Below are 27,942 nucleotides of genomic sequence, written 5' to 3' on the forward strand. Positions count from 1 at the left end.
CTCATACATTGGCTACACTTGCCAATATTAACCACACAGTGCAACACAATGAAAATGCAGTTCCAAATTTGGGAAGACTTAACAGTCACCCTAATATTAACTGCCAACGTTGCACTGACGAGTTTGTGATTTGTACATAGAGGAAAAAGTGTGTTGTAAACGTATTAAACACATATCAGAGTGTAGCTTGTTAGGCATTGGAAGGGGCAATTCAATGGCCACGTGAATTGTCCGTTATTACATATCAGATCATCATTAAAATGTCTTCTGGTTTGTAGTTTAACTTGAAATACGCAGATGACTACAAATATATACGGTTGGTATCATCAGGCGTTTTTTGCAGACGCACAACACAGCTCTGCTTCTCGCAGTTCTTGTCTGTGTTCAGTGGTGGAGTGCAGGCAATAGCGGCATAATATTTGGCAGTAGGCTACCGCGGTCCTGTTGTCTCGATGCGAATCCCGGGCTTTTAGGGCAGTGAGTGATTCAAGGTGAATTTCGGTGAGGTTCGTCTCATCAGATCTATCGGGTGAGGGAATATGCATTTTTCAACCTTTGGGATGAATGTATTCACGTGTGTATTCATGTGTTGTTTGTGATTTGCATTGAGTGTCTTCACTGACCAGAATTTATTCATCGATTGCGGGTCTTCGTTTTGGTTAGAACGGAATCTCGCGCCAGTTGATATATCCATTCAATAAATGTAAAACGACGTTTTTTTTTTGTTTGTTTTATATCGGAAAACATCAAACATCAGTCTGGGAGAAAGATAGGGGAAACAAGAGAGCCGCTTGAAAATGTAAGAGGATTTGATTTTGCAACCACTGAAAAGAGATTAAGTCGACAGCAGTGGAAGTTAAATTGTGCTGCATACAAAAAATGGGCGGATTGGTCTTTAGATGAGAGATTGGTACCACCTTCCATTCTAAAATAAAATCGCCCTGGCATGAAGTCACAGCCTATTTCACATCCGGTTTACCCAGGGACATATTACTATTGTCCTGGAAAAGTAAAGCTTCATTTGGCCGCAATTTGCGTATTTAGAGTCGATTTTTTAGTTACCAATTTGCTCGGGACTGAGAAGAGTTTAACTCCCCACACCAATGAATAGTGCGCGAGACCTGCGCATAGTCAGCGTCGTCAGCAGCCGCTTCTCGAGCCTCAAGCTAAAATTCGGCAGATCAGAGATCTTTGAGGATTTTTCCTATCGATTCCGGGTAGAAAAGATATCCGTAAAAGTTTGAGAATACAACAGCCTCGAATATCTCTGGCATATCGCTGTAAGTGAATCCGTCGTTGTATCTTTTTGCATGTCTATTTTAATTGCAGAAGGTGGTCGGAGAATTTGACTTGGATTTAGATCTGCAGTGAGTTGTTTTCAGCCTAACAGGCAGAATCCAGTCCAAATAGGGGTTAGATTAGTTGCAACCGTCGGCGGGAGTAGAGGATGCAGAGTTTGCTATTGAAATTTAGACAATTTCAAGACATCTACGGTGGTAGGACATTTTATGGTTTTGTCGAGGTTTTTTCAGCACTGGACAGCAGCATACAGTACATGCACGAATGTTTAGGATGAGCCTTAAGAAATGGCAGTTCCCAGTTGCACGCTAAATATCTCCCTGAATTCAAGTTATTTATACTACGGACGCTATTCCGTGGAATAACTCAGAAAGTGTGGGTGTATGGGATATTTCTAGTTAATAGGCATCATCCCTGCTTCATCAAATCCTTATCAACTAACGGAATTTTAACTGAACAGGCACGTCGTTTGAACCGCTTCGTTCTCGCCATATAACAAAGCACCTTGAAGAATCGAAGCGAGTAACAGGCGCATTTTCTTGTATGTATGTTTTATTGACTGCTTATTTTATCCTAGTCGCTTGTGGGATAATACCATAGCTATTGATTAAAACCCCTTTTCATGGGTAATTAATTGCATCTGCCGTGGGAAACATCATTGTGTGAATAAAATGTATTCAGTTAAGCGGCCATCTGCCAAAGATGTTTAGGCTATTTGAATTACGAAATAATTCACTTATGCTATATGCTCTCAAATCGGGTTGACAATATGATGTGGTACCAAGAGGAAAATAAATGTATGGATATATGAAGATTTGATTTAATTGTAGCTACTGTACCGACGCATTTCAATTGCTGGCTATATGCGTAAGCTAAGTAGCCTAATGAGTAGCCTAACATACAAACGATATACACGACTATGTAACTGGCAACGTGTTTGATTCTCCCCCGCAGTGATTTATAGCTACATGCGTGCGGATTTTGTGTCGTCTGATCATCCAAAATATTTTTCTAAAAAAGGTTATGTAGCCCTTTTGCATCCAGCCGATCCATCGCCTCCAAAGTAACACATTCATTCAGACGCGAACTCGCGCTGTCTTTCTTTTTAGGCAATTATAATTCAACAAAAACCCCAAACCGTATCTGATGGCATTAACGACTGTGTACATGTGTCAACTGACATTTGGCGTTTGACGAGAACACTTTGATTTCTGACATACGAGCTGTCGGTTGCGGTTTAGGTTCTGAGCAGAAATACTATCTTGTGAAATATATAGTGTAGTGTTTTGGTATTAAACATATCAACATTTTATGTAGACCATTTTGTTTGTTTGTGTGATTGTGTTTGTCTGTGTGCTTATGCTTGTGTGTGTGTGTGTGTGTGTGTGTGTGTGTGTGTGTGTGTGTGTGTGTGTGTGTGTGTGTGTGTGTATGTGAGTGTGTGTGTGTGCGCACAAAAGCTGGATACTAATTTGAACCAAAGCATACAATTTCGGGAATGGTTGATCTTAGCAGAAAGTTGCCTGTGTGTTATGGTCCTTCATCGATTTGGTTTCTAGGATCCCCCACTTAGTTCATTGTCTTGTTTGATTCTCTTTTGAGTAAGTCTTGTAAGTGGGACCTTTGTATCTTCTGATGTTGTTATTGTTGTTGTTGTGTGGTGGTTGTTTTTGTTGTTATTGTCATCCTATCAGTGACAAACCACTCTCCGACCATGGGTGGACGGGCAGGAACGGCCATTCTATGTGTGTGGACCTGTTTGCTGGTGGCCAACGTGCTTTGTGGGAAAAGGTAAGGTGGGTTTTGACCACACAAACAAAACGAGTATCTTACTAGCCTTCAGCTAGGTGTGTTCCAGAAAAGAGAACGACTGCCTCCTGTTGAAGGGTCTTTATTAGTCTCCCAAGCCACCATTTGTGAGCCGAAGCCATGTCACTTTGCCGTCCATCACTCACAGGCAGTCTGTGAGGGAACAGCTGACCGACCAAAACCAAAAGGTATGATTGTTTCACAGACTGATCATATTATTCCTTTGTCCATTACTCCCTGTGATGGCATTAATTAGGGCATCATTTTAGCACGACACACTGTAATCGCAATGAGGTAAGACGAGGCGAACATAAGCTAGGGCAGATTTCCCCTAAATAGCAATTACTGTGTTACAGTTTCCATTGGCTCAATCATAGCACAACACTGTTTGTCCTGAAATGTATCGGACCTTCTGGCATTTATGCCATGTATATGTTGTATGTGTTTCAAGTGTCAAACTTTAGCTAGAAGGGAGCTAGTCCAAGATAGAAAGTCACGTTTTGGAATGCCGTTGGGGTCTCTGCACAGACCACACGCATCAGCCCCATGGTGAGATAGGCTGAGAGAGGACAGAAATGTGTTGTTTTGAAATGTGATTGCCATACTTATAATCCAGCCATTCAAATGACAGACATTTGTGTGTGCACCTTAGTGCTAATCCTGTCCTAGGATTAACTTTGACATTGAACCAAAAATATGTAAATATCAAGGATTCACTATATGAAAATGATGTGCATATGCCTAGATAACTTGACGTGTGTATAGTGTGTATTTGATCATGTGAAATCGCATAACATTTAAGACACTCAACTCTTGAATGAGTTGATTTTGGACTTGCTATTTTGTCAGACTTTTTTCAGTAGAACTGTCGGAGCAGTTCACGTAAGCTGAACTAAACTGTTATTATTGAGATATGTTGACCTTTTGCATTTTTGTCACTGTCATATGGAGTGTCAGAGCAGGCAGGTCATGTGTTGATGCTGAAGAGCATGTGTGCAAATGGGAATATTTACAGGAACTTGGGTGCAAATGGGAATATGTACACAAATGTGTGCTTCCCTAATCAATCAAGTTAAACGGTTGTTTGGAAAAAAATAAAAATCTGTCAGCTGTGAGATTTTCCCCAGAAATCAACCAACTGTTTATGTAGTAAAACCAGAGAAGGTGTAGTATAAGGCCAGTACACCTAGTCAAAAGTCTATTTCCAGGCGCTCCAAATTGTGCTGTGTCTAAGAACAGCTGGGATATACTGGTAAACTGGTCACCCTCAAAGTTTATTCAAGGTTTTACATTAATTTTTTAATTATTTTTTTATTTTTATTTTACCAGGTAATTACAGTATTCTATGACCATTATCATATTTTCACTTACTGGGACCAATTAGGGTTAATTGTCTTGCTCAGGTTCCGACCTTCATTTTTCACCTTGTCAGGGATTGACTGTTGCCACACGTTTGACCACTATGCAACCCCACCATATCTTTGCTGCACTGCTTTAAGAGTGTCCCATTTTACCAATAAACACCTCACCTGATCGCACGTCCTTTCAACTGTCACTGAATATCAAAGTGTAGTTGTTCATGACTAACTAGTTATTCACCCCTGAACACCAACCTTGGCGCCAGGGTTTGGGAGGGCACACGCACTGGTGTGTTGTCTGTGGACAGAGAGAAGGACCCCGAAACGGGGGTCACTATAGCGTTTGCAAGAAGGTCAAATCTAGAGGCCAACAGCTCCAGAATCTTTGGGCGGGCGGGCGGGCAGGGAGTCTGGAGCAGCATGCAGCAGCAGTAGTGAGCAGCGCTGTTGCTGTTCAGCTGACCTGTAGATGGTGATGGTGTACAATGTTTTATGAGGAAGTGGCCTCGGCAGCTCATAAACATCCAGTCCATTGCTCTCTGCTTATCCGCCTCCCCCCTCTCTCCCTTCCTCCTTCTGCCCCTCCCCCTCCTCTGCCTCCCCCACCCCCCCACCCCCCATTCCCAAATATACCCTCTGTCAAGTGCATTTTAATTATTCCTCACTTGAAAGTGCTCCAAGGCATGGTTGCACGTGTCTGTCGTGGAGGTTATATTGAACTTATTTGCTGGAATGTACTGTGTCTCTGGGGTAAATCCAAAACCTTCAGCCTGTTGTGTTTACTCGAGTTTATCGGCAAGCCGTGCAGTGGGATTTTATGGAGTGTTTGTTTTTCTTACTCAGCTTCACTCATCTGTGTTTTGGTGGCCTACTTTTTGAGATATGGCAACAAGGTTTTGCCAAAATTATTAGTATGTCGCAGTCGGGAAGACTTTTTGAGTCCCCAAATTTGTGATATCAGACATTGGTTGTAATTATCTCATGATCATGATTCTTTGTCTTATATTTCCTAAAAGTATATATTTTTTTGCCAATAAACCGTATTCGTAACATATTGCCCATGTAGGAATGACTGGTTGTCGCTACACATGCTATGCAACTATATACTGTAATTCCTATAGCAATGTGAGTACAAGGATCTTATTTAGAAGATTCATTTAGCAGGTCACATTTAAAGCCGTGTGATCTGTCTCCCCTCCCCTCCCGTTTCTCTCTCTATCTCAGCCTCTCTCCATCTCATTTGCGGCTGCCTTTCAGCTGTTCTGTTCTCCCCTCCCTCTACTCGCTACTTCAGATGGCCCTGTTCTCTTTACAGGTCTTTAGTTATCCTCAAATAATGTCGATGACCTCCGCTTGTGTTCAGCTGAAGAGCTTGTTTCCAGATGCTGGGGACTGTTCATTTAGCATGCAATCAAACAGGGCTCCGCAAAAAGACATCAAAAACGGATGAGGCAAACTGTTATTCATGAGATCAATTTGAAAGAGACCCCAACCCCCCCCCCCCCCCCCCCCCCACACACACACACACACACACACATTCACACACTTTACAAAGCCATCGCTATATTTTTCTGGTTTTGGTAAACTACATTGTCTGCACCTTGGTTAAATCTGTATTGCTCACTGGGTTGAAATATTACTGCTACTGGTGATGTTGACTCCACCCGATTGTGTTCGTGAGTGTTCTGGTTTTGCATTAAGCATTTTGTGTCATGTTGCTCCTTCTCTGTTGAAAGGCTACGTTAATTTATGAATAATGAATTCCGCGTGTGTGCAGTGTCATGCCCAGTGGATGAAAGAGACCTATTTCTCACAGACTTTATTAAAGTTTTGTTTCATCCCAGCGAGTAGATTTCGGGGGATCAAGAGATGTTGCTTTTCTGGGATTGTTCTCCAACACTCCTGCCTCGATTCACGGGAATTCATTCTCCAAAAATTGCTCTTCCTTTTTGTCAGCTCTGGACAGAATGGCCAGACGGATGAGCAGAAAGACAACACTACAGTGTTCACCCGGATCCTAGACAGTCTGCTAGATGGCTACGACAATCGCCTCAGACCAGGGTTGGGAGGTACAGTACAACACAACGGTTTCTCAACCACTTACACCATTATCAAGTTGAGGGAAATAGAGCTGGTGGAGACCAAAGGGTGATTATGAGCTGCTTGGTTTCAGTCAATAAAGTGGTTACATGTCAAGTGCTTCTTTTTCAGTTTGTTAATTTACTGAATAATTTGGGTCATTTTGGAATTGTTGGCATCAGAGTTCAGCACCCTGTTGTTTTTCAATTGATGGTTTGCCAATACCATTACTTGGAGGACAGCAGTCCAGAGCACAAAACTAAATAGGATCAAACGTAGATTTACAGACTTTATAAAGAGCGTTGGAGTCCTTTGCCCGGCTTGGTGGAAAAAAGAAATCTGCACTATATTTGCCTATCGTCACAAGAACACTAATATCTTGTTTTCTCTGCCTTTCCACTCATATCAGAGGAATCTACAGGAGGGTGAATTACTGTTAGCTCGTTTCCTTAGAAGCATGATATCAGCAAAAATCTTTTGAAAATAAAAGCAAACTGAAAATAAATCTTCACTGGTAAATAACTCCTCTGGTTCTTTTGAAGAATAGTGTATGGTGTAAATATTCTCACTGCAACCTCGGGTAGTTTTCTCACTTTTTCATGGAAGCGCTCTGTGCCAGACAGCCATTGCGTACACTGCTCTATATTTGACTCAGCTTGACAGAGGTTTGGAAAGATACGTAGACCTAGTGGAAGGTGAGGAGTGTTTTTTTCATGGAATTGGTTGTGTGGAAGGAGAAACAGGCAACGGAATGTTGCATTTCCAGAGGTGAACGTAGAGAAATGAAACGTTATGATTGACAGCCTTCCTAATGTAAACCATGTTTCAGTTTTTCACGTCAAATCAGAAACTAAAGTAGATAAGAGGTTTCCTAAACACAACCCACCTCTCTTCTTCTTCGGTTTCTGTTGGGATTTGAACTTACTCTTGAAAGTTATGATAGTAGAATGCATAAGGTGCGTTTTCAAAATTGGGTAGTGCAGTGGTTCCAAAACGAGTATCCAAACTGACATTTTGAAATCGGGTAGTGCATCAGCAGTTTTCCTCTTGCCATGTCAGTTATTGCAGATTTTAAAGAGCAATTTATAACTTGTCAGGAATGTCCCAAAAGTGAAGATACTCAAAATACATCAGAGACATAAAGACCAGGTGAAATCTGATCTCAGCCAAGTGATTTAAAAATTCACCAAAACATTGAGCCAGTCCCTTGGTAATGGACACTGAAACGGAGAACTGCAGAAATGGTTATTGACGTCAAAAAAATTAGGTTTGTAAGGTGTCATTTTGGAAGGGGGCTCTGTGAGAATTGGGGAATGATACGATCAAAGGGCTAGCGACGCTCCCCAGGATTACGAGCTAGATAGAGCTAACGAGGAGCCCTGATCGCCACTCACTCTCCTAATTTCTTGGTTCAACAGAGCGTGTAACTGAAGTCAAGACTGACATTTTCGTGACGAGTATTGGGCCCGTCTCGGACCATGACATGGTATGCCCGTCTTTCCTCTCTGTTATTCCCCTCTCTGAAATGTCACCAGTTCTGTGTCACTGTTCTCCCCTTAACCTCTTCTGATGCGGTTTCAAAGGTAAAATGTTTATTAATCGGATCAGCCCCATTAGTTTTCTGACATGAATGAAATGTCACGAGCAAGGAAATGCTGTTAGACCAATTGGCTCAGTTATTTCCTAGGATAAATTCGGCTTGTAGTCCTGAATGAAATTAATTGTATATGTCCATTTGTATTGCATGGCATGACCCAAGCGGAGAGGCTTGGTATTGATGTTGGTATAATGACTTTGGGTCTTTTATAGCCTTTGTCTTTGAATGTGGCCAATAATGTACAGTGTTTTAGCAGGTGCTTGGGAGAAGATTGCAAAGCCCCAGTCTCTGTCCCAAATGAAACCCTATTCCCTACTTAGTGCACTACTTTTGATTCCTTTTAATGGGGCCTTTTTGGCTCTAGTCAAAAAGAAGTGCACTATATTGGGGAAAGACTGCCATTTAGGACGTAACCATAGTGAACAGATGCTATTGTTATGGCTAGAGATATAATGGATTTCACGACAGGATAATGTGATTGGATATCATAAGCACACTAGATGAGATATCAACTGACAGAGGAATTATTAAGCTAGTCTTTTTTTGGCAAAAACCCTTTAGAATATTTTATGTCCTTCTCAAATGAGCAACATAATTCATTGAGCAAAAGTGGATATACCTACCATTTAAAGTACAGAAAAACTAAAACAAATGGAGGTTGTAGGATATTGAAGAGGTCTTCTTTATTAAGTGGCAATGGTAAAGGTGAGATTGATTTATTCATTATTGCTCTGATGTGAAGTCTTCATTTACCACTGTGGATTAATCATAGAGCTTATACAAAACAACTACTAGTCTGACTTTGTGTAATGTGAACAGAATTAACAGGCTCTGTGACTTATGTGAAACTCTCACTCTCTCTGTTTCTTCCTTTGTCTCTTTCTCTGTCTCTTTCTGTCTCTCCATCGGCCTCTGCCTGTCATATTGCCTCTGAATCTTGATGAAGGTTCGGTATTCATGCCCTTGGCCTGCGTGTAGTTGATGCAATATGAGTTAAATACCTCACATGCTCTTACATATAGGCCTGTACTTTTTCCTGCTGCGCTACTGTACAGTAAGTCACAGAATGATTTGACCAAAACGTCCCTTTCCAGGCCACTTCAATTACCTTGCAGCTCTGTTATCGTTCACGCTAATTAACTCGCAGCCAGGGAAAAACACTGAGAAGCACATTTAAATTACACTGGCTAGCTAAACGTTAGGTATTGTGAAATAATTTAAAGCTGCTCTTAGCAATAGGGATTAGTGCGTGTTAACATGACATGTCATGCCAGTGTTTGTATGTTTGTTTGAGCTAAAATCAATAGCACTGTGCTTATTTCTTATGTTTATTTAGACCAAAGTCATAAGGACAAGCTGGAAGAGAGGCTAACACTATAATAAGGTCCCTAAAAATGAAGAAAACAGTTTCTAAAGAGTTTACTTGCTTATGGATTCTTATTACTACTTTTGAAATGTTAAAAACAATCCCTCAATCTAATTCCATCATGTACTATTTTTAATGATTCATGTGACAATGAATAAGGTTTTTTTATAAATTGTAAATCAGATATTTTAAAGGCTTTTAGTAACAGTAGTGTATAGTTTGATAAAACCATTTATATACTTTTTGTCATGAATGGGTTATGTATTAATTGGGAAATGTATCCATTGTTACTGATTGCCTTTGTAAACATGCCTACACCTTACTAATACCTCAGTTTATGATGAATGTAGCCTCTTATTCACCATTTACTAATATTGAATAAACCATTTTCCTGCCTCTATTCTAAAGTGTGCACTTAATAAAAACATTTAAATTACTTTTTACTCCCGAAAAGCTAAAGTAGACAGTACTGGATTCTGTACCAATGACAAAAAAAAAGACCTATAACATGGAATGGCAAAAGAAGTACACATCAAAGGGAAGTATGCATTTTTCTATTATTTCTATTTTTGGATTCCATGTAAATGTGAAGTCTAGTGTCAGGGTGAGTTGCTGCCAGAGGTTTAGTGGAATCCAATGGTGTGCTTAAGCTAGTCTACCATTTTATATAAAAAGGCAATTTAATTAAAAGAAGTGTAACTATTGAAATATTCTGGTCTTCATTGTTTTAAAAATGGGACAATTAGGATAACAGCAACAGATTCTATCCCTAGATTGAGATACGTTTTCAAGCCATATTCCTTTTCTGTCTCTGCGGTGAGAACACACTGGAATAGGAAGAGTTTAGGCTTAAAGTCCTTCATCAATGGATTATAAAGTACATTGGTAGTATATTGCAAAACATTTGCATATTGTAATGATACTATACAACAAATAAATATTCAACAAACATGTTACTCTTGTTTATTAAAGGGTCGGTTACATAGACACAGATTAAGCCTAGTCTAGGACGCAAAAATGAAGCTCAGTGTGTTTCTCCATTGTCCTTGATTTGTTAATCCTAGACTAGTCTTAATGTGTCCTCATAACTGGCCCAAAATGCCTAATGTTGGAACAATCATTAACACATGGTAAGTACTCTCTTTATGAACTGTTTACAAATGGTTTATTAAGGGACCTTAATATGAAGTGTTACAGAAGTAAAAGAGGGAAGCGGCTCCAACAATGAAATATTGTTGAAGCATCTACCCTTAACCAGACAGGACAGTCACCAGCAGGAAAATAGGCCATTGCTGCTAAGTGCAAGCCTGAGTGACTTGAGAAAAAGTGGTATAAAGTGAGAGTACATTACTTTACATTAGATTAGAATGTAGCCTGTAACATGTCTGGCAGATATAGGGTGACTAGGGCAGGACAGCCTACCTCTCCTAGGTCCTGATCTTGCCTTCTCTCTTACAGGAATACACAATTGATGTTTTCTTCCGTCAAAGCTGGAAGGATGAACGGCTAAAATTTAAGGGCCCAATGGCGGTTCTGCGTTTAAACAACCTGATGGCCAGTAAAATCTGGACCCCTGACACATTCTTTCACAATGGCAAGAAGTCGGTGGCCCACAATATGACCATGCCCAATAAGCTCCTACGAATCACAGAGGAGGGAACACTGCTCTACACCATGAGGTAAGGCAAAACATTTTCTCAACTGGTGTAGTGTGCAATTCTCTTGTGGAAGTTTGTAATTTCCTGTTTACCTTCTGGAGAGGAATCCCATTAACAGCTGTGAAAGGTCTCCTCCCTCGCTAAGAAAATACTACCAATCCCAATAATTTAGCATATTGATGACCAGAAAGCTTTTTTTTTGTTTTTGTACATATTTATGTCATTGCGAGTACTTACTGGGAAACAGACAGCTACCATATGTCCACCATTATAGTGATTCCACTGTATTTTATCGTTTTTCTACTTTTTGTTCTAGAAAATACCGCCAGTATCCTGCAAATTATTTACCCTTAGAAGGATTGTAAATGGCAGAGGGGTGCGCAGAGATAACACCCTGAGTGAGTAAAGTGAGTAGCATAGACTTGTGTGCTAGGGTGGACGCACCCTGTGTTTCTTGTAGCTGAAACATCATAAATAATGGTCCCAGATGTGAACTTCCCCTGCCCACCAAATGTAGTGAACGTGCAGATCACTGGGGGTGGCCATAAAACATTCTGTAACAGGTTTATTAGCAGATAAGGACGTAGCGTGAGTTCATATATATGTCGTACCGATGATGAATGGGTGACATGTCACGGTGGGTTGGCAATCCATTTTTCACCTTGCTGTCTGGAAAAGGCTGGGGCTCCGAGGTTTTTGTCTTTTTATTTGGAGCACATTTTTTTTGCGTTGAACCTCATCTTTGTGTCTTGCGTCTCTCTCTTTTTCTCTCTGTCTCGACTTCCCTCCATCCAGGCTGACAGTGAGGGCAGAATGCCCCATGCACCTGGAGGACTTTCCCATGGACGCCCATGCTTGCCCCCTGAAGTTTGGCAGCTGTGAGTGTTTTCCATTTTGCTCTTCTCTCTTTCTTTCCCATCTGACCAGAAACCCCATACTCCTACCTGACAGGAGCTGAAAACAGCATAACAGCTGTTCCCAGGCAGGACCGGGCCTCTTAGGCCCACATAGGCCCCGCTAGGCACGCAGAAGAGCAGGGTCCTTTGTTTATCGGAGGCTGCACTCCCTCTCATACTTCCAGCGCGTTGTGCCAGCTGCTCATGGCTGCCAGGTCTTCTGTGACCCCAAACCATCCTTGAGAAGTAGAGAAAGAGAGAGGAGCCCAACGATGACGAGTCAGTCTGTTCAGAATAACACAGCATGAATAAAAGACCAACCCTCAACTTTAAACTGGCTTGCTAAATATTTCAGTGGTGAGGCTCCTCTGCAGTACAAATTCTCAGCAGCGCTGAAGCGATGCAGTACCACGGATGGCTTTAACATGCCAGCTGGAGGGAGGAAATCTGACGTGGCTGTTTAAAGGTCAGTCAGATTGAGATCGTTTCTATTCCCCCATCTCTTCTCCCCGTCAGATGCTTACACCAGGGCTGAGGTCGTGTACGTGTGGACGAGGGGGGCCGCCCAGTCTGTTGTGGTGGCTGAAGATGGCTCTCGGCTCAACCAGTACGATCTGATGGGGCAAAGTGTCGACTCGGGAGTTGTCCAGTCCAGCACAGGTCGGTGTTCCTCGTAAATGACTGTGTATCAACGATGAAACTCGCCCCTCTCTCTTCAAAAAAGCTTCATCACACTTCCACTACACATTTTTTAGGCTAACATTGAGAAAATGGCCCAGATTTGTAATTTCCCTTGTGGGCATCATGTCCTTTCCCTCCTTTTTGGTCCATTGATACTGGCGAAATTGGTGACAGCGTAAATTGGGTGACCCTGTTACACTGACGCAAGCTGCATGCAGAAAGGCAGGGATTTGGACAGACGTTCCACTTGGCTCTCTGTGTTGGTTTGATATGAGTTTGAAATGTCATTACCTATCTCATTCTGTACTTTATGCTAATTCTGAGGCACCATTGATCCATCAAAACGAGTGTAATAAATTGTGCATGGCCTCTGAATAAGTACATATTGATTCCCTAGTGTATGTCTCTGTCAAACCTAAAGAGCCAATTGATTACTATCGCATTAATTCCCATTCCTGTAGAAATGCATTCCCTGTGTTATTTCTGTCAGTGTATTGACGGTTTTAGTTATGCTACGTTGTTAGGTAAGTTATTTATAAAGGAAGCCCGTAACATTACTACTAAATCTCTATTGTCATAAAACACAATTTCTTTTAATTTTCATTAAAACATCTGTAAGGCCAAACAGTTAAAAGACACCAGGAAATATGGCCTCACTACTATGTTATAATTGTTAAATGCCACTGCTGAAGGTTATAAACCCTACAAAGCCAGGATGCCACATTTGTACTTTAATAAGGTTTTATTGGCAGATGTTGACGGAACATACAGAACGGCACTTTCACTAATTTATTGAATATATCAGGTTAAATATTTAGGATTCTCAGGGACACTACAGTTCTGTCAAGTGGCTCTCCAACTCAACTGGCACGATCCCTTCTCACGCTTCTCCATCCTTGTTCCCCTCGGTTCCACCTGTCGACACCAGGAGAGTATGTTGTCATGACGACACACTTCCATCTGAAGAGGAAGATTGGTTATTTTGTCATCCAGACATACCTGCCCTGCATCATGACCGTGATCCTGTCCCAGGTGTCCTTCTGGCTCAACAGAGAGTCCGTCCCTGCCAGGACTGTGTTCGGTGAGTCCCTGATACTAAACATTAAAACAGCTGACATGCGGTAGACCCCGTCATCGCACAAAGTGGCGACTAATCCTAGCAATCTGACACAGCGGAGGTACGCTTATCAAGGGAAACAGTTTGCGGTGTGTCAGAAGGCAGCGCTGCCCTGTTGATCTCCACACCCACCTTCATTGGGAACATGACGGCGGTTTGCTGGTAAAAATCGCCTTACTAGCCCCTATGCATTTTCTTTTTATCAATGTAAATGGGATGTTAAACTGACAGTAACAGTGGTCGGCTTTTCTAAAGTCAGTATTAAATCAGTGGAAAACCTTTAGATCTGTCTGAGTTCCCAGCCTACCATTCTCTAGAGCAGGAACCAGGCAGACCAGCGCATTCATCCTTGATTCTCCCGTGGTTGCAATTCGGTTTAGTGTGTGCGTGTGCGTGCGTGTGTGTAAGAGGGAGAGCTGTGTATGTGGGTGCAAGGGCTTTTATGAAATAAAGTACACAAGGAAGGTTCTTGTTCCTCAGTCTGCAGCATGCCACTCTGAACTCCTCGTTCTCCACACGTCACTGAGTGTTTACTGTAAAGGAGCTTTCCGAGGCACATAATGAAGCCTTTATGTGAGTGCAAGGAAGGGTTTTTTCCACAGCATCCCTACCAGTCCTGCATTGTGATTGCTGCAGGGTTGCTGTGGTGCTCTAGCTTACCTGGTGCGATGTATCGCATGGCAATATCTGGGGCATGTGTCTTTCTCTCCACTGAATTCCTGTCTCTGGGAGCACCCGACCCTCACACTGGAGGTAACTCATTATTTCAGGCGTCTGATTGGCCAAAGGCGACTGTAAATGAAACTCCTCTCCTGGGCGGACCTGCAGGAGCCGACATGCAGTACAGCGTGACGTGATGTTGTGGCACCACCGTGTCTGTATTTTCGACATGGCTTGACACAGAGTCGTCTCAGCCTGTTTTTCAGACCGTACACTGTGCGTAAGGTTAGGGTTACGGGGCAGAGGAAGACAAGTTGAATGAGCTATGCAAGGTGTCATTTCAAAATGCACAAATACAGTTCAGTCAAATTCATTAGAATAACTTAAGGAGAGGTTCACACACTTGACATTTGTTTTCACTCATTTTGTGCTTGTATTTGTTCCTCCAATCTTCTAGCTAAAAGGCGGCAAAAGGGTTCGTTTTAGGAATAAGGTAAGGGATGGGTTTAATAGGAACATTTGGACAGTTACCGGCAGGTGTTTATTCTGAAAGGGTCGAAGTTTGGCAAAGGCTTAGTAAAATAAAACATGCCTAATATTCTGTACATTCCTCTGATCCCTCAAACTTTCCACAACAACTGAGGCTGTTGGCAAAATTGTGATTCATGTATGCTGCTAATAAGAAATATGCCTTATTGTTGTCAGTTGAGACAGTTAAATATAAGGTTCCAACCTGGGGACCCAGACAAAAAATAATTAGAAAAAAAGTGCTTGCAGACAAATTCATTCATTTTCCAGCTCTGCCCTGATATTTAGCGTCACATTAAAGCATTTTAACAGTTCATTTTCAGGTCAGTTAGGGGTCTATGAATACAAAAACATGTGAAACAAACAGGTCCTCCAGACCATAACCAAATGTACAAAAAACATCCCAGATATATTATCTGAATGGTTTGAATCTTAAAAATAGACCCAGCCCTGGACCCTTTCATATTAGCCTTTGTCTCACAAAAAATACTAGCTCTGCCCCTGCTGATCACACAAACTAAAGGTAGGCCAGTACAGACGCAGAAGACCTAAGCAACTACAATTGTACGACCACAAGCATCCGGCAGATTCATTTTAAAAGGGGTTAAATGTGATGATGCTTTGGCTTGTCATTGGGACCTGATTTTACAAACACGTAAGATATTATGTATTACCTCCTACGTTATATTCGAATGTAGGGGTTCCATGTGAGTGAGCAAACACAGCATATAGCAAACGCAAAGCCTCCCTTTTAGATAAATAGGCAATTTAAAAACACAGTATTGTTATCTATTTGTCATTACGATTAATGAAGGCAAGATACAGCACATTTAGAACAAGACTATTGTAGTGGAAAAATATTTGCTATTTATTAATTTCTTCATCACAATATGACTCTGAATGGAAAATGTAATTAACGTGTTGCATCATATGTAATTTTGGGAGAAAATAGCCAGTCCTCTCCATGGCTGTCATAGACACCCTCAGTGTTCTGAAGATTAGTTACCTCTCTCCCACGTGATAGTGATTCACAGTGTATTTACAGTGCCGTGCCCAACTGCTGTCTGATGTATCTGCTGATTAAGGCCCAGTGAAAGAGAGAGTGAACGAGTGAGTGGTTGTGTGGGTGGGTGTGTGGGCGGGTGAGTGAGTGGGTGTGTGGGCGGGTGAGTGGGTGTGTGGGCGGGTGAGTGGGTGGGTGAATGGGCGGGTGAGTGGGTGAATGGGTGGGTGAGTGGGTGAGTGGGCGGGTGAGTGGGTGAATGGGCGGGTGAGTGGGCGAGTGGACGGGTGAGTGGGTGGGTGAGTGGGTGAATGGGTGGGTGAGTGGGTGAATGGGCGGGTGAGTGGGTGAATGGGTGGGTGAGTGAGTGGGTGTGTGGGTGGGTGAGTGGGTGAATGGGGGGTGAGTGGGTGAATGGGCGGACAGACCAGTCAGCTGTGGAGATAGGACACTGGCACATGTTTTTCATATCTAGTTTAACATCTTCTGCATTATTATGTGCCACGGGCACAGTTAGGCATGTGCAGATGAGGTTTCATTTATTGATGAAGCCATGAATAAAGCAGAAGCATTACAGTTGTCACGGCAGACTTCTCTGATAGTGGAACGGAGAGGACTGCTTCACTGTTAGGAGGGGTAAGGAGTTGAATACGTGTTTAATTTGAGATTTAATTGAATACACCTGATTTATTGGTTCTGATTCAGCTATGATTTCTCTGTTGCAGTCCAGGCCACTTCATCTCTATTATCATATGGTCCCACCTGGCCATTTATCACCTGAAATCTCTTATTTCATTTTTGCAGTATATGTTTTCATGCTATCGCTATTTATCTATAAAATGTGCTTCACTGCTGTCTAGCGTGTGCGTGGAGGCAAACCTTGTTAAAAGATATGTATCATCTAAATCAAGTGTCAGTGCTTCTGCAAACAGAGCTAAATTGAGTGGAAGGGTTTCCCAGCAATTGAGTTATACCACTATTACCTAATTTACTTAGAACTTTCCAGATGGGTGCTGCTGTTCATTAAGGACCTTCAAACTCACCCACCAATCTATCTGTCCAACTTGTCAATTTTGAGAAGTTTAAGACATATGACAAAATCTTGTTTTAAACGTGACAGGCACCTGCTATTTCATTATACAACAGCTGAATACATCAAAATGATCTGCACTGATACATGAAGAGGTGTATCTTTAATAACACCTAGAGGCATGACAACCTGTCAACATGCTCATTTCGAATGCTTGGGAATCATTTTATTTCAGGTCGTTGTGAAAAGTCCATCAACAAAATAGTTTAGAAGTTAGGTTGTTTTGCTTTTAATTTTTTATCCAGCTACTCAAAAGAGGAACTAATCTAGTTCTGGGATTTTTGGGATTCAACAATGACAATGCAGCTAATAAAGCTAGAATGTGTGTTATCATTCAACAATTGTTCAAATCAAATTTGAAAGGCAGCCTCAACACATTGATTGGGAATTCATTGACTGGATATAGCTAACTTATCTAACTGAATAGAACGTGAAATAGAAAACAAGAAATATTCATCTACGTTCTGTATCGGCTCGGAAGTAATGGATAATTATGGATAATTTAATGTATTGATCTGTGAAAAAGTGTTCAAACAGAAGCCCTTTATATGGGTGGTGGTTGTTTGTAAAAAATAATAATATAGTTATTTATAATATATGTGTATTAAATATACACTATTGTTCTACAGTTTGGGGTCACTTAGAAATGTCCTTGTTTTCGAAAGAAAAGTAAATATTCTGTCCATTAAAATAACATCAAATTGATCAGAAATACTGTGTAGACACAGTTAATGTTGTAAATGACTATTGTAGCTAGAAATAGGTGATTTTAAGGGAATACATTGGTGCACAGAGGCCAATTATCAGCAACAATCATTCCTGTATTCCAATGGCACGTTGTGTTTGCTAATCCAAGTTTATCATTTTAAAAGGCTAATTGATCATTAGAAAACCCATATGCAATTATGTTAGCACATGATATGCTTTTCACTAGTTGAGTATCTGAAGCATCAGAAATTGTGGGTTTGATTACAGGTTCAAAATGGCGAGAAACAAATATCTTTCTTCTGAAACTCATTAGTCTATTCTTGTTTTAAAGAAATGAAGGCTATTCCATGTGAGAAATTGCCAAAAAACTGAAGATCTCATATAATGCTCTGTAATACACCCTTCACAGACCAGCACAAACTGTCTCTAACCAAAACAGAAAGAAGTGGGAAGCCCTGGCGCACAACTGAGCAAGAGGACAAGTACATTAGAAGGTCTAGTTTGAGAAAAAGCCACTGCTCTTCACCTGGCATCTTCATTACATAGTACCAACAAAACACCAGTCTGAACTTCAAAAGTGAAGAGGCGACCCCGTGATGCTGGTCTTCTATGCAGAGTTTCTAAGAAAAAGCCATATCTCTGACTGGCCAATGCAATGAAAAGATAAAGATGGGAAAAAGAACACAGATATTAGACAGAGGAAGATTGGAAAAAAGTCTTAGGGACGGACAAATCTTAAGTTTGATGTGTTCAGATCACAAAGAGCATTCGTGAGACACAGAACAAATGAAAAGATGCTGGAGGAGTGCTTGACAGATGGTGTCAAGCATGGTAGAGGCAATGTGATGGTCTGGGAATGCTTTGGTGGAGGTAAAGAGGAGAAAAGGGATCTTGAAGAGGCAATCACTTTATTTTGCAACACCATACTTGCCATACCCTGTGGACAGCGCTTGATTGGAGTCAATTTCCTCCTACAACAGGACAATGACTCAAAGCACAACTCCAAACTATGCAAGAACTATTTAGGGAAGAAGCAGTCAGCTGGTATTCTTTCCATAATGGAGTGGCCAGCACCGGATCTCACACCAACTGTTGTGTGAGCAGCATGACGTATGGTATTGTACGTAAGAAGCCAGTTCAAGTTGTAGAGGTGCTTCAGGAAGCATGAGGTGAAATATTTCCAGATTACCTCAAGAAATTGACAACTAGAATGCCAAAAGTCTGCAAGGCTGTAATTGCTGATATGAAGGATTCTTTGACACAAGAAAAGTTTGAAGGACAGCTATTATTGCTGTTTCCATTAAAAACCTATTCAAACTCATTTCTTGTATGTTTTAATGGAAGACAAGGACATTTCTAAGTGACCCCAAACCTTTCAACGGTAGTGTATTCATATATATATATATATATATATATATATATATATATTACATATAAACACTTACTACACAACTAATTGGCTTAGTTTGACTTTCAGATGCCTTTTTTGCACAGTCTTTTGCACAGTACTGTACCTAATGTAAAATAAAAGGTGTTTATCCCACTTATACCACACTTACCAGCAAACAATACTAAACACGCATTTTCCAGTAGAATTACATTTTGTATCTATTTATTTTTATCTTTCCACTAATTCTGGTCCTTAGTTTTATCATCAGGAATGATTTGTGAAGTGTTCATATCACTTGCTTACTAGCTAGCTAACTATAGCTTACTCAGTCAACTTAACCACTGCAGACAGAAAAACTAAAATGACTACATTTGTTTCCTAATTTGCTTTGCTTTGCTTTCTCATCAGGACACGGTTCATTGTGTGAGTGAAAACTACAATGGAAATTAAAAACTAGGCTAGAAGACAAGAAAATAATTACTTTCTTGTAAATCTGCGAAAACCAAACCCAAATTAAACATATTAGAAACTGAAAACTGCTGATCAAACTATCAGCAGGACTGCATGGTGCCCCAATGACATTTATCACTCTAAATGTTTCTTTGTCAGATGCTCCAAACATTTTTATTGTATTAATATATTTTATCTCATTATTCACATTAGTTATTATTTTTAACATGTATTTGTTCGTCAGATATACAAGTTTTCTTACTTCATGTCATGTTATGACTTGTTTTATTTCTAAACCAAAAAATGGGCTGGCAAAACATACAATATTTATATAGCTTGTGTGTCTTCACCAAAAAGTAGGAATCACAGCCAAGTAGTGGCAATAGACAAAAATACTATTAAGGATTATTTAATGAAGCCTAAATGAACATTATTATTATGCCTATTTTTTTTTATGCCGATTTTAGTCGGTCACCTTTTTTTAGTCACTCACAATACCTACAGTATTCAGTTTTGAGAATCTTTAAAAAACATGTTTCTCTATTTTATAAGCATTTTTTGCCATGCACACCAGATCATTTAGATTTCATTGTAATCTTTTTTGCGGGACAGATACAGTAGTTCGATAGTTTGAAATGGCCCATTGTTTCCATGGCAACACAGCTTGCTGTATTTACGTATAATAGTGGATCCTTCAGGATATTTTGGAAAAGAGTCTGTGAAAAAAAGGATGGAAGGAGGCAGCCACCCTAGACAAGCCAGAAATAATGACTGGTTGTTGCATAATCATTCCTCACGTCCTTCCCCAAATCTAATCCATCCCACCTCAAACATTGCAAATCTTCTGAAGATGGAAGATGCAACTGTGATGCTTTTTCCTGCAGGCTATTGATTCCAGCTGAGCTCCTAACAAAATCATGGCATATATAGGCGCTAAACCTCTGCTCCTAACATGGAAATCCAGCAAGTTATGATCAGACTAAGCTCTAGAGTTAAAGTAATGTTAACATTGTTGGCTTTTACAGCACCTCACTATTTTACTGTAAGCTTTGTTTAACAGCATCTCCAGTCATTTAGAGGTAGAAACAATTTTAACTACCTTTCAATGTTTTTTTACTGCATTTTTACATTTACATTTTTCTTTGCAGTGTCAAAAAAAAAAAAGTTTTTGCCGGACAGCGTAAGTGGAGCCAGCCTAAAAGAACGAGTTTATCTTACTGACTGACTAACTTGAAAAATGTATAAAATATATAAACATTGTTTTATTACGGTCAAAAACAGTGTTGCTCCACAGAATCCTTCTTTCCAATTAAACACTGATGACAAAGCATATGACGTCGGGTATCCTAAACTAATGGAGCATCCTAAATTGTGTAAATATAGATGAATTTTTTTATATTCACCATTGGGCTCACCACCCACAGGAGGGACCATAAGGGGCCGGTGCAGAGAGGATCGGGCGGCAGTCGAAGGCGGGGGCCTAGACAACCCGATCCCCGGACACGGAAACTAGCTCTAGGGACGTGGAATGTCACCTCGCTGGTGGGGAAGGAGCCTGAGATGGTGCGTGAGGTTGAGAGGTTCCGACTAGAGGTAGTCGGGATCACCTCTACGCACGGCTTGGGCTCTGGAACCACACTCCTTGAGAGAGGATGGACTCTTCACCACTCTGGAGTTGCCCATGGTGAGAGGCGGCGGGCTGGTGTGGGTTTGCTTATAGCTCTCCAGCTCTGCCGCCATGTGTTGGAGTTTACCCCGGTGAACGAGAGGGTCGTTTCCCTGCGCCTACGGGTCGGGGATAGGTCTCTCACTGTTGTTTGTGCCTACGGGCCGAACGGCAGTGCAGAGTACCCGACCTTCTTGGAGTCTCTGGGAGGGGTGCTGGAAAGTGCTCCGACTGGGGACTCTATCGTTCTACTGGGGGACTTCAACGCCCACGTGGGCAACGACAGTGACACCTGGAGGGGCGTGATTGGGAGGAACGGCCCCCCTGATCTGAACCCGAGCGGTGTTCAGTTATTGGACTTCTGTGCTAGTCACAGTTTGTCCATAACGAACACCATGTTCAAGCATAAGGGTGTCCATCAGTGCACGTGGCACCAGGACACCCTAGGCCGCAGGTCGATGATCGACTTTGTTGTCGTTTCATCTGACCTGCGGCCATATGTCTTGGACACTCGGGTGAAGAGAGGGGCGGAGCTGTCAACTGATCACCACCTGGTTGTGAGTTGGATCCGATGGCGGGGGAGGAAGCTGGACAGACTCGGCAGGCCCAAGCGTACTGTAAGGGTCTGCTGGGAACGGCTGGCCGAGTCTCCTGTCAGAGAGATCTTTAACTCCCACCTCCGGCAGAGCTTTGACTGGATCCCGAGGGAGGTTGGAGATATTGAGTCCGAGTGGACCATGTTCTCCACCGCCATTGTTGAAGCGGCCGCTCGGAGCTGTGGCCGTAAGGTCTCCGGTGCCTGTCGAGGCGGCAATCCCCGAACCCGGTGGTGGACACCGGAAGTAAGGGATGCTGTCAAGCTGAAGAAGGAGTCCTATCAGGCCTGGTTGGCTTGTGGGACTCCAGAGGCAGCTGACGGGTACCGACAGGCCAAGCGGACTGCAGCCCGGGTGGTTGTGGAGGCAAAAACTCGGGGCTGGGAGGAGTTCGGTGAGGCCATGGAGAAGGACTATCGGCTGGCCTCGAAGAGATTCTGGCAAACCATCCGGCGCCTCAGGAGAGGGAAACAGTGCCCTAGCAACGCTGTTTACAGTAGAGGTGGGCAGCTGTTGACCTCAACTGGGGATGTCGTCGGGCGGTGGAAGGAGTACTTCGAGGATCTCCTCAATCCCGCCGTCACGTCTTCCATTGAGGAAGCAGAGGATGAGGGCTCAGAGGTGGACTCGTCCATCACCCAGGCTGAAGTCACCGAGGTGGTTAAGAAACTCCTCGGTGGCAAGGCACCGGGGGTGGATGAGATCCGCCCTGAGTACCTCAAGTCTCTGGATGTTGTGGGGCTGTCTTGGCTGACACGCCTCTGCAACATCGCGTGGCAGTCGGGGACAGTGCCTCTGGGATGGCAGACCGGGGTGGTGGTCCCTCTTTATAAGAAGGGGGACCGGAGGGTGTGTTCCAACTATAGGGGGATCACACTTCTCAGCCTCCCCGGGAAAGTCTATGCCAGGGTTCTGGAGAAGAGAATACGGCCGATAGTAGAACCTCGGATTCAGGAGGAACAGTGTGGTTTTCGTCCAGGCCGTGGAACACTGGACCAGCTCTATACCCTCTACAGGGTGATGGAGGGTTCATGGGAGTTTGCCCAACCAGTCCACATGTGTTTTGTGGATTTGGAGAAGGCATTCGACTGTGTCCCTCGCGGCATCCTGTGGAGAGTGCTTCGGGAATATGGGGTCCTGGGTCCTTTGCTAAGGGCTGTCAGGTCCCTGTACGACCGAAGCAGGAGCTTGGTCCGCATTGCCGGCAGTAAGTCAGACTTGTTCCCTGTGCATGTTGGACTCCGGCAGGGCTGCCCTTTGTCACCGGTTCTGTTCGTAATTTTTATGGACAGAATTTCTAGGCGCAGCCAGGGGCCGGAGGGTGTCAGGTTTGGGGACCACACGATTTCGTCTCTGCTCTTTGCGGATTATGTTGTCGTGTTGGCCCCTTCAAGCCAGGACCTTCAGGATGCACTTGGACGGTTTGCAGCCGAGTGTGAAGCGGTGGGGATGAAAATCAGTACCTCCAAATCCGAGGCCATGGTCCTCAGTCGGAAAAGGGTGGCTTGCCCACTTCAGGTTGGTGGAGAGTGCCTGCCTCAAGTGGAGGAGTTTAAGTATCTAGGGGTCCTGTTCACGAGTGAGGGAAGGATGGAACGTGAGATTGACAGACGAATCGGTGCAGCTTCTGCAGTAATGCGGTCGATGTATCGGTCTGTCGTGGTGAAGAAAGAGCTGAGCCGCAAGGCGAAGCTCTCGATTTACCAGTCAATCTACGTTCCTACTCTCACCTATGGTCATGAGCTTTGGGTCATGACCGAAAGGACAAGATCCCGGATACAGGACGGCCGAAATGAGCTTTCTCCGCAGGGTGGCTGGGCGATCCCTTAGAGATAGGGTGAGAAGCTCGGTCACCCGGGAGGAGCTCAGAGTAGAGCCGCTGCTCCTCCACATCGAGAGGGGTCAGCTGAGGTGGCTTGGGCATCTGTTTCGGATGCCTCCGGAACGCCTTCCTGGGAAGGTGTTCCGGTCCCGTCCCACCGGGAAGAGACCCCGGGGAAGACCTAGGACACGCTGGAGGGACTATGTCTCCCGGCTGGCCTGGGAACGCCTCGGTGTCCCCCCGGAAGAGCTGGAGGAAGTGTCTGGGGAGAGGGAAGTCTGGGCATCCCTGCTTAGACTGCTGCCCCCGCGACCCGGCCCCGGATAAGCGGAAGATGATGCAATGCAACCATTATACACCTAAACAATGTTATTGATTAAGGCAATACCATTTTTTTTTAACTATGGCTCTTACACTGTTTACTGTTATATTGTGACTATCTCTGGTGGATTTTTGAATTATCCATTAGGATTTGTTCAGGACAGACAAAAACTTTGCTGGCTACAACCTTCAGTAGCTACGTTATAGGAAGCCTAAAATAAAACTGATTACTGTTTTATTGCGACTATTTCTGGTGGATTTCCGAATTATGCATAAGGATTTGTTCAAGATAGACAAAAACTTTGCTGGCTACATGAGTCTTTTCACTTGACAAAAAGTATGTTATCGTCACCTTTATACCGTTATTGTATCAAATGTCATTCACGAATGGCTAATAAGCTGTTAAAACGTCAGACAGTTCAACACAATGCTTAATGGTTCCCAGCGAAATATTCAAACTTGACGTGATGTTAATGCGTGACAAAATGATCTAACGTTGAGATGCTATACCAACTCACCGCAGATGTATAGCTCCGTGGCATAGTGGTTAAAGACAAAGCCTCTTACGTGGGAGACCCACGTTTGAAACAACAATCATCACTTTTAATTGTGGGACGGCTGAACTAGGCTTGCCTGGTTGCTTTTCTGGTTTTCTCTCCACTACCAATTTTGTGATTTCCAATTCATGATTGTTATGTCTTCTACCGAGGACATCTTGCCAAGCTGTTATGCTTCTTATTACACTACTTTCTCAACCAGGAAGTTGTGGTGTACATCGGTACACCACATACATCATTTCAAGACCGATGATTCATGAAGATGTATCCTAACCAGGTCTCCACTACCTTTGAAAGCAAAACAGCCCCACAACATCACTTATCCACCACCATAATTCACAGCAGGGAAACTTTTTTTTGTTGGTATGACCACATCTCAATGAATAATTGTTGTTTGTGGTGAAAAACCTTTTTTCCCCTATGTGCTCCAATAATTCGGTGCCAATCAAAATTCCAGTTCTGACATTGATGAGAGTAGAGGCTTTCTTTTGGCAAGACTTCTAATTATCTGGTTAGCATCAAGGTAACATCTATTCTGAGTTTTGGATAAACCGAGATTCAACCAACTCCTACAATTCTCCAACTGTTATTCTTCCCAGGTAGGAAATTATTGCCCTGATACTTTAGATGGATATTTTCCAATGTGCAGTTATTTTTCTTATGCCATTGCCTAATTCAACAACCTTCGGTCTCATGTAATTTTGGTTCTCTGGCCTTTTCCATGTATGTGGATGACGCTGTCATGTGTGTCACCTCATATTCATACACCAGTGAAACAGTCATGGATGACACCTTAACAGTTCCTATTGACTCAGATTAACTTGAACCACGGTTTTAGAAAATATAGAATGCTCTCCAGAATTAGCTGTGAAAATCTGTCATTGTTCTTTAGCCACTTGATCGTACACACAAAAAAAAAGATTATTTCATTCAAAATGAGGTGGGCCAACACATAGAGTAAGAAGAGATATGAGAACATTCCTCCATACAGAAACTCCCCAATTCTTTTGTGTTCTTGGTTCTCACCTGTGGACTCTTTGTCTGCTCATCCCACAGATTGTCAATAGGATTTAGGTCAGGGGGCCGTAAGGACCAATGCAAATGCTTGATTCAATGGTCATTGATTGTTGATTTGAACGTATGCCTTCAAATGGAGATCCAACAACTACCTCGTTTTGGCTTAAACTATCCTGGTACAAGGTCCCCAAGGCCTCTGAACCTAAAACAGCCTCACAGCATCATGTTTTCACAACCATACACGGTGGGGATGTCATTATCTGCATGACCAGGGCTCTCTTTACGTCAAACCAACCTCTGATGCCAAAGAGCTAAATTCTTGTCTCATCAGACCATAGAACCTGGTTCTTATACCATCCTTCTCACTATGCATGAGGGCAAAATTCGCCAACATCCTATTTTACACAGGTTCATCCCAGCTCTAGTTGTTTGGCATTTATGAATTATTGCCCTAATACTGGAGATTTTCTTTTTATAGCCACTGCTGGATTTGTGACGGTCAACAACCTTTACCTTATTTAATCTGTGTTCTCAGGGCTTAGTCCATGTTGACGGATGACTGAGGGAGTTTAGCCTGCAGTAAGTGGATACAGTCTACATGTCCAATCTAGTAGAACAATATCATCTGTCAATGGAAAGACACTCCTATTCAATTTGATTGTGACGTCCATGTGAGATCCAATGGCCTCTCTCCCTCATGGATCCCTGTTCATTGTCATTATGGCCCTCATCTGTGTTCCTGATCACTGTCCCTATTTAAGTCCCATCTTCCCCAGTGTGTCTAATCGGTCATGGTTTCTACTTTGTTCCTTGTTACGTTGTTCTGTTACAATATTTCATCGTCCAAGTCCTCTGTTCTCCCTGTGCTGTGTCCTGCCCCCATCTGCAACATGAAATTGATGAACAAAAATTCAGAACTTTTCTGCTCATCTTCACCGAGTGTGCCAATAATTCTGGAGGGCACAGTATATTTTTCTAAAAGGGAACTTTATTGGAGCTTAACTTTTTCTAGTGTGAGTTAATTGCCATCTTGTTCAACTGTGGTTTCAGTGTGGCTTCCCCAACAATACCTTTCAATGTAATACCTCTGCATTGTGGTAAAGAAGAAATTGCAAAGTACAGTGGCCTTATACTTTAGAATGGAGGGGATGAACCATTGTTTTTTGTACGTTTTGTTGACAGTTTGTATTCATCCCTGATTTGTTGACATGGTTGCACTATTATAATTTGAATTCCACACTGAGATAGTGTGAATAGGGTGTAGGCATTGGGAAGGACTGTGAGTCATTAAAACATCTATCAGATTCTGAGAATTCATACTTCTGATGGCAAACGATCACATTCAGAGCTGTTAATCACTCCACTTTCGGAGGCTGTGGGCAAAGCGAAATGGACTTACCTTTTCTTTTGTTTTTCACTGTGAAATCACCATGAAGTGAATTAATAATAATAAGGTAGGTTAATAATATCAATAATTATAAAGTAGGTTATTAATATCAACAACAAATAGCTACAAAGCATCCTGCCAGTTACAGCAAAATGTTCTCCGCAAATAACCCCACCCCCACCCCCACGTACACATACTAAAGTCCCACCCTAAATAGTTAAATAAGAAATTAGAAATGGCTGCTCTGGGTCATCACAATTAAATATATGTCAGAAATGCATATACACTGCCACACAGAACTAATTTATCATGAAAAATATGTATGTTTCTGGAAATAGTTGTGTTTGTGGAATATAATCCATTCAACCTTCCAAGTCTCCTGCAAAATCACTTGACGGTTTTGGGAAGACCAATGTCCAGACTAATTCCTTATCTAGCGCCTGGCTAGAGCCTGTCAAAAGTATTCTCACCCTCTACCAGCTTAGCACATCTGGAAACAGCAATGTTTGACCATTCTTCTTCATGAAATTACTCATGCTCCATCAACTTGAGTCTTTTGCTGAACAGAAATGGTCAACTGTTTCCACATATCCTCATTTGGTTTGAGGACAGGGCTTTGACCAGGCCACTCGGGACATTCACGCACTTATCTTGAAGCCACTCCAGTGTTTTCTTGGCTGTGTGCTTTGAGTCATTGTTGTTTTGAAAGATTAATCTTTCAAAAACAGAGGTCCGCTGAGGTCCTTCGTGCTCCGGATGAGGTTTTCTTCAGGGACCTCTCTGTAATTTTCTCCCTTCATAATTGCTGCCACTACAATGCTTCACAGTAGGATGGTGTTCTTACGATGATGTGCGGTGTCGGGCTTTCGCCAAACATTCGGCAAAAT

The 27,942-nt window shown here is 42.5% G+C and overlaps 1 protein-coding gene across 4 annotated transcripts in view; it reads left to right on the plus strand.

The window, feature by feature from the left end:
- The first annotated feature begins 330 nt into the window (after positions 1-330).
- The window catches only part of gabra1 (gamma-aminobutyric acid type A receptor subunit alpha1), a 35,094-nt gene continuing 7,482 nt past the window's right edge, over positions 331-27,942 (plus strand). Inside the window, exons 1-8 of one of the 4 annotated variants that reach the window (XM_010871086.3) lie at positions 331-529; positions 2,994-3,090; positions 6,423-6,535; positions 7,964-8,031; positions 10,967-11,187; positions 11,962-12,044; positions 12,579-12,722; positions 13,672-13,824. In XM_010871086.3, coding sequence (XP_010869388.1) covers positions 3,014-3,090; positions 6,423-6,535; positions 7,964-8,031; positions 10,967-11,187; positions 11,962-12,044; positions 12,579-12,722; positions 13,672-13,824 — 859 coding nt within the window. In that variant the 5' untranslated portion in view covers positions 331-529; positions 2,994-3,013. Of the gene's footprint in view, positions 530-922; positions 1,281-1,818; positions 1,841-2,993; positions 3,091-6,422; positions 6,536-7,963; positions 8,032-10,966; positions 11,188-11,961; positions 12,045-12,578; positions 12,723-13,671; positions 13,825-27,942 lie in introns of those variants that run through there. The other 3 variants (XM_010871087.4, XM_010871088.4, XM_034292965.1) reach the window with 3 other exon arrangements.

Source organism: Esox lucius, chromosome 7 (genome assembly GCF_011004845.1).
Source record: "Esox lucius isolate fEsoLuc1 chromosome 7, fEsoLuc1.pri, whole genome shotgun sequence".
In the NCBI taxonomy this organism is placed as follows: Eukaryota; Metazoa; Chordata; class Actinopteri; order Esociformes; family Esocidae; genus Esox; species Esox lucius.